This window comes from Macaca nemestrina, chromosome 11, assembly GCF_043159975.1.
Source record: "Macaca nemestrina isolate mMacNem1 chromosome 11, mMacNem.hap1, whole genome shotgun sequence".
Lineage (NCBI taxonomy): Eukaryota > Metazoa > Chordata > Mammalia > Primates > Cercopithecidae > Macaca > Macaca nemestrina.
In genome coordinates, this window is record NC_092135.1 from 10,866,846 (window position 1) to 10,876,387 (window position 9,542).

Consider the following 9,542-nt stretch of genomic DNA (forward strand, 5'->3'; position numbering starts at 1 on the left):
CACATCCCAGGACTTCCCCATCCTTTAGGATAGTGACCTTCAAACCATGTGAGCCCCTGCCCTCTGGGGCCACATGCCCCCACACACCCTGACTGGGGAATAGCGGCCCACGCCGGTGGCCTGGAGCACCACACCCACACACACCATCTGTAAGTGAATGAATTCACACTTTGGTTTGTGTACCAGCCTCGGGGACTGCTGTGCCACCAGCACCTGGCACATCACAAACAATCCATGTTAGCTTTACAGGTAAATAAAAGGCACAAAGGCAGGTGCCTGAGAGACTGGCCGCATCAGGGAAAACAGGGAAGGAAGGGAGTCTGATGCCCACGACAGGATGGGGGAAGGGTCAAGGCCTGCAGGCCAAAGGAAGCCAGCTGGGGACAGATGGCAGACAGCATCCCTGACCCTGTGGCAAAAGCCTGGAAGCTGGCTCTGCCCTCCCTCAGGAGCTGGGCAGCAGAGCCACCACTGCACCATGACCTCTATACCCTCTTCTCGGATGGAGAGGGTGCACTTGTTCTGAATGAGGAGCTCAAGGTGGGAAAATATGCTCCGAGCTTTGTTTTCGCCACAAAGCTGGCAGCAGAGGCCCTGCGTTCATCTGACTACTTAGGAAATTGGGAAGGACTCCTGACTGTTCTCACAGGGTCCAGAGGACCTGACTGCCACCAGCTCCCGGGGGGTGGGGGTGGGGGTGCTGCCGGGAGCGCCTCCCCTCCACGGGCTCTGCTTTCCTAGTGTGGTCATACTACTTGCACGTCTCTAAATGAAAAGTGCAAAGTCCCATGTATTGATTCATCGACCCCTCAAAACAATCCCGTGTGCTTTCCCAAGCCCATTTCACAGATGAAGAGGTTGGACTGGTGAGAGAGGTTTCCACTTTTACAAATTTTTAGTTGACAAATCCTTCTTGGAAGAAAAGAGTACAAAAAAGACCAATGTGTAAAACAGATTGGAGCAACTCTGTTCAGGGGAGGAGCGGAGGGAGATAAGGCTCCCCAGAAACAAGAGTCTGTGCAGACACATCTATGTCTGAGCCTGAGGGCTGGTGAAGCTCACTCAGCTGGACTCCCTTCCCCAGGACCACAGATTGCCTGCGGGTAAAGTGAAGTTGTGGAGAGCGCCTCGGGTCTGGGACTGTCCGCCCCACACCCTGGATGCCCTGCTCATGCCCGCCTGGGGCAGGGCTGTGAAGGTGCAGGAGGGCCACTCCGCGGAGGCCCGGACAGGTGATGCATTCCTCTGATGGCCTGTCCCACTTCAGAGCCCAGGACCTACAACATCCCACACCCACTTCAGGAAACAGGACTAGAAGAGACTGGGGAGAGCAGGAAGGAGGGCAGCCAGGGCTCTGCGGAGCAGTGGGACAGCGGGGAAGACAGGTAGAAATCCTCCAGAGTCTGCCCAGCTGGCCAGAGGGCGAAAAGGTGCTCCAAATCACAGACCCGCTGCAGCCTTGCTCTTAGACACCACCGAGGTCTGTCCCCCAACTTCACAGACCAGGAAACTGAGGCCCAGAGAGAAAGAGGTGAATTTGCCTAGGTTTCTCAGCTGATGTGCGGCAGGGCCTGGACAAGAACCCACATTTCTTGACCTCTGGTCCACTACCCTTTTCCAAAGGAAAAGGGAAACATTGTTCTGCGAGAATAACACGGAGACAGGGCCAAATAAGTCAAAATGAGGACTAGACACGTGAAGGTAGAAGCCCTGTATCTGCGACGCGATTCTCTGCTAACCTGCAGATTCTCTGCTAACCTGCCCATTCTCTGCTAACCTGCCGGGTGACCTGGAGCAGGAAGCAACCCCCAACCCCGGTCTGGATCCAGTTTCCTCCCCTGCTCCGCAGGACGCTGTCCAGGGGCCAAGTGGCGTCTAACACCCTCACCAGTACCTTCCACTCTGGAGTGAGAGGGACAGGTACAAAAGCGAACACCCTTCCCAGCACCCTCCACTCTGGAGTGGGAGGGACAGGTACAAGAGCGCCGCTGCCGCCTGGGATCTCCGCACAGCCACTTCGCAGGCAGCCTGAGAAACGTCCGTTGCTCCGCCAGGCGGAGTTCTGCCCCACGAGTCTTCATCCCAAGCAAGGCTCCCCCCACCTCGTGCACTGGGTCTACGCGCGGGCCTTTTCCTTTGAGCTGCCGCCGCCCCTGCGCCGGCCCCCACAGGTCTGTGCTCATGTATATCGCCTTGCATACCTGCACCCGCTCCCTCGCTCGCAAACTCGCGCACTAGCCCGGCCACCCGCCTCTGCTCGCGCACGCGCCGTTCCCCCACGCCGCGCGCAGGGTGCTGGAGCCTCACCGCGGGCGCTGGAGCCTCACCGCGGGCGCATTGGCCCCGGGCGGACTCCCAGGGAGCAGCGGCGAGCGCGGGGAGGGGAGGATCCCGGCAGAGGGGAGAAGGATGCCAACGCCCAGGCCCCGCCCTCTCCGCCCGGCCCCGCCCCCGCAGGGCCCGCCCAGGCCGGCAGGGAGGATGTGAGCTCACTCCCGCCTCCATGTTCCTGGAGTCGCCTGAACGCGTCCGCCCGAAGTCGCGGGCCGCCTGGGGAGTCAGCAGCGCGCCAGGCCCCTGCGGGCGCCACACGCATTAGGTGCCTTCTTGATGGGTACGGAATGAAGGCGGGCGGTGGCTGGACCGAGGCAGCTCCCAGTCGGTAGCCGCCGCGCCGCCCGTGCCCGCGCACGCCACACCCCAGCGCGCTTCCGGCCAGGCCACGTGATCGCGCGCGCACGTGTTCCGGCCTCTCTGCGTCGCCGTTCGGAGCCTCCTCCTGGTCGCCCCGGCATTGGTCCACCGGGAGCCGGCTTGGGCCGGGCCCGGGAGGCGGCGGCTAGGGGAGCCGCGGAGACGCGGGCGCTGAGCGTCGCGGGGGAGTAGGCCCGGGCCGGCAAGCGGCGGCCTCCGCCATGAACCCCAGGGGCCTGTTCCAGGACTTCAACCCCAGTAAGTTCCTCATCTATACCTGCCTGCTGCTCTTCTCGGTGCTGCTGCCCCTCCGCCTGGACGGCATCATCCAGTGGAGCTACTGGGCCGTCTTTGCCCCCATATGGTTGTGGAAGCTTCTAGTCGTCGCAGGCGCCTCGGTGGGCGCGGGCGTTTGGGCCCGCAACCCTCGCTACCGTACCGAGGGAGAGGCCTGCGTGGAGTTCAAAGCCATGCTGATCGCTGTGGGCATCCACCTGCTGCTGCTCATGTTCGAAGTCCTGGTCTGTGACAGGGTGGAGAGGGGCACCCACTTCTGGCTGCTGGTCTTCATGCCTCTCTTCTTCGTGTCCCCCGTGTCTGTGGCTGCCTGCGTCTGGGGCTTTCGACACGATAGATCGCTGGAGCTGGAGATCCTGTGCTCGGTCAACATCCTGCAGTTCATCTTCATCGCTCTAAAGCTGGACAGGATTATTCACTGGCCGTGGCTGGTGGTGTTTGTGCCCCTGTGGATCCTCATGTCGTTCCTTTGCCTGGTCGTCCTCTATTACATCGTCTGGTCCCTCCTGTTCCTGCGGTCCCTGGATGTGGTTGCCGAGCAACGAAGAACACATGTGACCATGGCCATCAGCTGGATAACGATTGTCGTGCCCCTGCTCACTTTTGAGGTCCTGCTGGTTCACAGATTGGATGGGCACAATACATTCTCCTACATCTCCATATTTGTTCCCCTTTGGCTTTCCTTACTAACTTTAATGGCCACAACATTTAGGCGAAAGGGGGGCAATCATTGGTGGTTTGGCATTCGCAGAGACTTCTGTCAGTTTCTGCTTGAAATTTTCCCATTTTTAAGAGAATATGGGAACATTTCATATGATCTCCATCACGAAGATAGTGAAGATGCTGAAGAAACATCAGTTCCAGAAGCTCCGAAAATTGCTCCAATATTTGGAAAGAAGGCCAGAGTAGTTATAACCCAGAGCCCTGGGAAGTACGTTCCCCCGCCTCCCAAGTTAAATATTGATATGCCAGATTAAACTCCTAGAGAGGACCCAGCCACACACGGACTCCACCTTGCCTTTACCTCTTGTTCATTCATCCCAAACCTGGAAATGGAAACAGGCTTCAAACACTGTCGTCTCACGCCCTGTTTGAGATCACCGCCTCATCAGTATGCATCATAGATGGAGGTGGTTTTAGTATGTGGGTGTGTGTGGTGTGTACCTGGGTAAGAGACTTGCTTTCCAGGTTCGCACTTTCAGGTGTAGCCGGGGGTAGTAAGTTGGATTGTTTTAGTAGGTCCTCAAAAGGAATAACTACACAGCTGTTTGTTTAAAGTGCTACTGTACCTATCTAAAGTATTGTTTAAAAAGTATTTTTATACACTGCTAATCTAAAATTGTATTTCAGAATGTGCCTGTTATGACATAGTAGCAAATGTAAAGAATTCTCTTTCCCACCACTTGTTTATAAACCTCATAGTTGATATTTTTAGTGTTCCTACTGTTAAAATACCTTCTCCTTGGGCTTCGCTGATACTGGTCTTTAATATTCTGATAGGTGAATTTTTCTAATGGAATGAACCCATGCATATATAGTATTTATATGAATATTTTAGCAGTGTAATATGTTGAATTCTAGTTTTCTGCAGTACCATGTATTATGTTAAAGTATTTTTTAAAGCTTACATGTGAAGATACGTGTCTGTCGCAGATGTCCTTAAAGATTGCATAAAACAATATGTGCCTGGTGTGGATCTTACCAAAGTACTAGGCATGAATTACAGGGATTGCAAATCCCATGGATCTTAATATTGAGGTGTTAGTAACCGAGGTCTCTGGTAGTACCCGTTAGTAGAGGAAGAGGCTGCTGCCCTTGGGAGCTTGTGACACGCTCCAGTGTGGTACCAGGCCATAAAGTGACATAGTTACTTTGTTTAGTGCCTTTGTTTAGTGCCAAGTTGTTTAGTACCTTGCATTTTTCCACACCGGTAGTAACTGGAAATAAGCAATAAGTGGTTTGTCCATTTCTAAGAATCTTAAACTATTAGTTGGCTGTAGTGTGAAGCTATTACTTGTCATTGGAAAGATGGAGAGAGTGGCCTCAACCAGAAGTGGCCAACAGAAGCAGGTATCATTTTAAGGTCCAAACTTTCATCTGTCAGCAATAGGGAAACAACAGTTCAAATTCACTTTGTAGATGAGTACAGTGTTTCTTTTTGTTTTTCTTTTTTTTGAGACAGAGTTTCACTCTTGTTGCCGAGGCTGGAGTGCAATGGCACAATCTCTGCTCACCACAGCCGCTGCCTCCTGGGTTCAAGTGATTCTCCTGCTTCAGCCTCCTGAGTAGCTGGGATTACTGGCATGCGCCACCACGCCTGGCTAATTTTGTATTTTTAATAGAGAGAGGGTTTCTCCATGTTGGTCAGGCTGGTCCCGAACTCCTGACTTGAGGTGATCTGCCCACCTCGGCCTCCCAGAGTGCTGGGATTACAGGCAGGAGCCACTGCACCTGGCAAGTACAATGTTTCTTTAGGTGCTGGTGGTACACCAGGGAATCAGGGCAGAAGCCAGATCCTGCAAGAGTAATGTTCGTCTGAGAACAAATAAATACTTTCAAAAGGAGGTTAAAATAAAAAGGAATGTTGGTGTTATTACTGTGGAGAAGATTGGATGGAGTCCACTTTTCTTATTAGTAACTTACTAAAAATGATCTAAACTGGACTCTACACTCTTTGCCCTGACCATCAGGCAAACTTGTTGGGTTTGGAGAAAAAAACGTAACCCTAAATTTACTATTTTTGCCCTATATAAAGCATTAAAATAACATGCTCTGTACACATGCTCTCAACAAAACCCAGAATGCCTGAGGGAGCTACAGCTCGGCTTAGTTGGCTGGGACTGAGCTCGCTCGCCCTCTCACACACTGGCAGTTTATACCAGCCGGCAGCCCTGAGCAGCAGTGGATGTGACTTTTTATAAGTAAGGATACATTCATTCATTCATTTTCTCAGTATTTCTTGAAGACCTACCCCAAGCTAAGCATGGTGCTAGGCAGTGGGTGTGCAGTGGAGAGCAAGCGGCCCTGCCCTTGCAAAGTGTCCTGTACAGTGAGAAGTGTGAGCCACACCCACAGAGGGAAAGAGCCCAGTGCAGCTTTTGCAAAATGCAGGGAAGGATGCTGCTAGCCTCAGGGTGACGTAGAACTTTAAGCCCATCTTTGTGTTCAGGAGCCCGGTGCCTCCCCTCCACCCCTAAAGAATATCTCAAAGACATGGATTTTCATTTCAGGAAGATTTAGAGGTGCATGGGCAGGCAGTGCTGGAGGAATTGGGAGGCAGGTTTGGGGGTTGCAGTGGGACCACTGGCCCCTCCTGGCTAGTTGCAGGCCAGGAGCTTGTTGGTACCTGGTGCAAACTCCCCAACCTGAGGAGTCCCCCACAACCCCCCAGCCCATCTTAACCTCTTCCCCCAGGCTATCTGGTATTGGAGAGCCAATGTCTGGTATGGAAACAAGCTTTCTCACCAGGTAGGCCATCTGCTGTCATGACCATTAGGTTAAAAACAAGTGACAGGTTGTAGGAAGTTGTTTGGTCTGTGAGGTTGAGAGCACTTCAGCAGTGCCTGGGGATTTACCTAACTGCCATGAAACACTGATTATCCAGCGTTCAGCATATGTCAAGTTCTGTAACTATTTCTCCTGTGATGTACCACTCAGCTTTTGCTGCAAATCAACATCAGAAATCTCGGTGGTCTACAACTGCGGATTCCCATTCTCGGGTAGTCTGCCAGTTGGCTTCTAGGTTATGCTCCAGGCCGGGGGTCTGATCAGGTCTGCTCCACAACACATCCCCTATTCTGGGTTCCTGGTCAAAGTAGCAGCTTACCTTGGGCCGCATTCTTTCTTATGGCAGAAGCATGAGAGGCCGAGCCCTATCCTGCAAGCACAAATAATAGCCCCTGCTCACTTTCTGTTGGCTGCAACACATGGCCATGCGTGACCTCTGTGGGGTGAGGCAGTGCATGGCCAAGGAACAAGCACAGTCCACATAGGGGGCTGTCACTCCATGACCTCAGTGGTACAAAATGGTTCTCAAGAAATCGCAAGGAATTGCTTGCAGATCATCCATGATTTGTTTCCCTTGTGCTTTACAAATACCCTGAAATTTGTTTTTATTTATTTTATTTTTTTATTTTTTTTTTTGAGACGGAGTCTCGCTCTGTCGCCCAGGCTGGAGTGCAGTGGCCGGATCTCAGCTCACTGCAAGCTCCGCCTCCCGGGTTTACGCCATTCTCCTGCCTCAGCCTCCCGAGTAGCTGGGACTACAGGCACCCGCCACCTCGCCCGGCTAGTTTTTTGTATTTTTTAGTAGAGACGGAGTTTCACCGGGTTAGCCAGGATGGTCTCGATCTCCTGACCTCGTGATCCGCCCGTCTCGGCCTCCCAAAGTGCTGGGATTACAGGCTTGAGCCACCGCGCCCGGCACCCTGAAATTTTTAAAAGCTGTTTCCGTTAGAAGGGATCTGTTGAGGATTTGAGGTGTGATGAGAAAGACCCTGCATTCCAGCCCCTCGGTTAACAGTGGTGAGGCCCGAGTGCTCCACACAGGACAGTTTTAGGAAAGTGCTGGAATCCAAAGCTTCTCCGGAGGGCTATGCAGGGTGCTTTGGAAAGGCCAAGCCTGGGTGCAGGGAGCCCAGCCTTTTAGGTGGAAGCAGCAGACGGTGAGGGAGGCCATCCTGCCCGGCCCTGCCAGGGCCCTGACAGTGAAGGAAGCTATTGGGATACAGGTCACTCAGCTGGGCAGGAAAGATGGGATGAAGCCCAGCAAGTTCACAGGGATCCGGGAAGTTGCATGGCTGGAAACCCCGGAAGGGCTACACCACAGGGACCATTTGCTGAGGATGCTGCAGCTGCCACGGCCACCACCACTGAGAGCATGACATCCACAAAAAGGGAGCCTCCAGCCTCACCCCTGCTGCTGTGAGTACTTCCTCAGCTGTCTGCCATGGGCTCAAGATTAAGTAGCAGAAGGGAGGATATGACTGGGCAAACCTCAGGTATGTGTTCATTCTGTAGCTTCCAGAACGTGCGAGGAGACAGCATCTGGCTCCTTAGTCTCAAAGAGGAGGAGGAGGCAGGACTCTGCCCAAACTCCCTCAATAAAAGATTTTCCCAAAAGGAAGGGTGTTCAGATGCCAAAGATGACAAAAGTCCACTACACCACTTTACTTGGCTATCTGACACAGTCTCTTCTTCCCATGTGCACGCCTCAGAAATCAGGCTCCCACCTGACATAACACAACCATGCCTCGTAACAAGACAGTGGTTTATCCCTTCCCTAGGAGAAAAGAGGCAATGCCAGGCTGCTTTATCAACTGTTAATGCTTCTTCCAGCCCTCAAACCAGGATATCTGCAGGTGTCTCTCCCTCTGGTTTGGTCATGGCTCTCTCTATTCTAGGATGTATGGGTTAAAGTCAGCTGCCACACCATGCCCTCGGAAGTGTGGTCCAAGGACCCCTGGGGTCCTCAAGGTCCTTCCTTTCCCAACCCCACGTGGTTTTCTTCAGCCAGGATACCACACTGCAACGGATGAAGCAGGAATAATACTGTTGGTCATGAGGAATCCAGCAAAGATACTGCTGATTGTTAGGTGCTTAATTGAGTTAATTAGGAAGGGATCATTTTCATTAATAATAGAGTTATGAAGCGAGGTTGTCCTATTGGAGTGAAGAAAATAATAAGGGTACTATAAACAGCTGTTAAGGAGGTGGCAATAAGAGTAATAAGGCTCAGGAAGGCAGAAGCAGCTATGAGGATGCAGCAGCCTTCTGCTAAGCCAGGCTTTAAGGGTCTGCGAAAATGCAAAACGATGCCACTGCTACTGATGATATATATTTTTTGTTTTGGAAAATCTAGGTTTAAATTTTTTTAAGTTAACATGTAATAGATGTATAGTCTTAAAATGGATGAATAAATATTTTTCAGAGTTATTGGCTTTAATTTCTAAGATGCTAAATGTTGACGTAATTCATAAACAAAAGCTCGTTGGGGTCCTCAATCCTTTTCAAGAGTGTGAAGGAGTCTTGTGACCCAATCATTTAGAACTGCTATCCTATATTATCATGGGGGAAAGAGAGAATAAATAAAAGTTTAATAAAATCTGTGCTTCAACCTTTAGCCCAACCCCTGAATAGGCCTGAATGGTGGTGGTGGAGGGGGAGGGGGTTGAACGATGAACTGTGGCTGAATAAAAACCTAGCATATTGGAGAAGTTAAATATCTGTAATGGGCACTTTAGTTTAAGATTATTAGTTATCAGCTTGAGCTCTATTGCTAGTAAGAGGCCTAAGGTGGTAAAACCTAGGGCTGTGAGCTTTAGGTGAAGTGGTGTAGTTGTTTGGAGGGATGAAGCAGGAATAATACTGTTGGTCATGAGGAATCCAGCAAAGATACTGCCGATTGTTACGTGCTTAATTGAATTAATTAGGAAGGGATTATTTTAATTAATAATAGAGTTATGAAGCCAGGTTGTCCTATTAGAGAAGAAAATAATACAGTACTATAAACAGCTGTTAAGGTTTAACAGCTTAAGTGTTAACACCTTAAC

The 9,542-nt window shown here is 51.5% G+C and overlaps 1 protein-coding gene across 1 annotated transcript; it reads left to right on the forward strand.

Moving 5' to 3' along the window:
• The first annotated feature begins 2,409 nt into the window (after window positions 1-2,409).
• On the forward strand, window positions 2,410-7,665 carry LOC105492473 (transmembrane protein 185B). The gene has a single exon (XM_011759647.3). The coding sequence runs from the start codon at window positions 2,916-2,918 to the stop codon at window positions 3,966-3,968; it is 1,053 nt and encodes a 350-aa protein (XP_011757949.1). The 5' UTR covers window positions 2,410-2,915; the 3' UTR covers window positions 3,969-7,665.
• The last annotated feature ends 1,877 nt before the right edge of the window (window positions 7,666-9,542 follow it).

Bases quoted from the DNA above. Each gene is read 5' to 3' on its own strand.
- LOC105492473 (XM_011759647.3), top strand. From the start codon at position 2,916: ATGAACCCCAGGGGCCTGTTCCAGGACTTCAACCCCAGTAAGTTCCTC.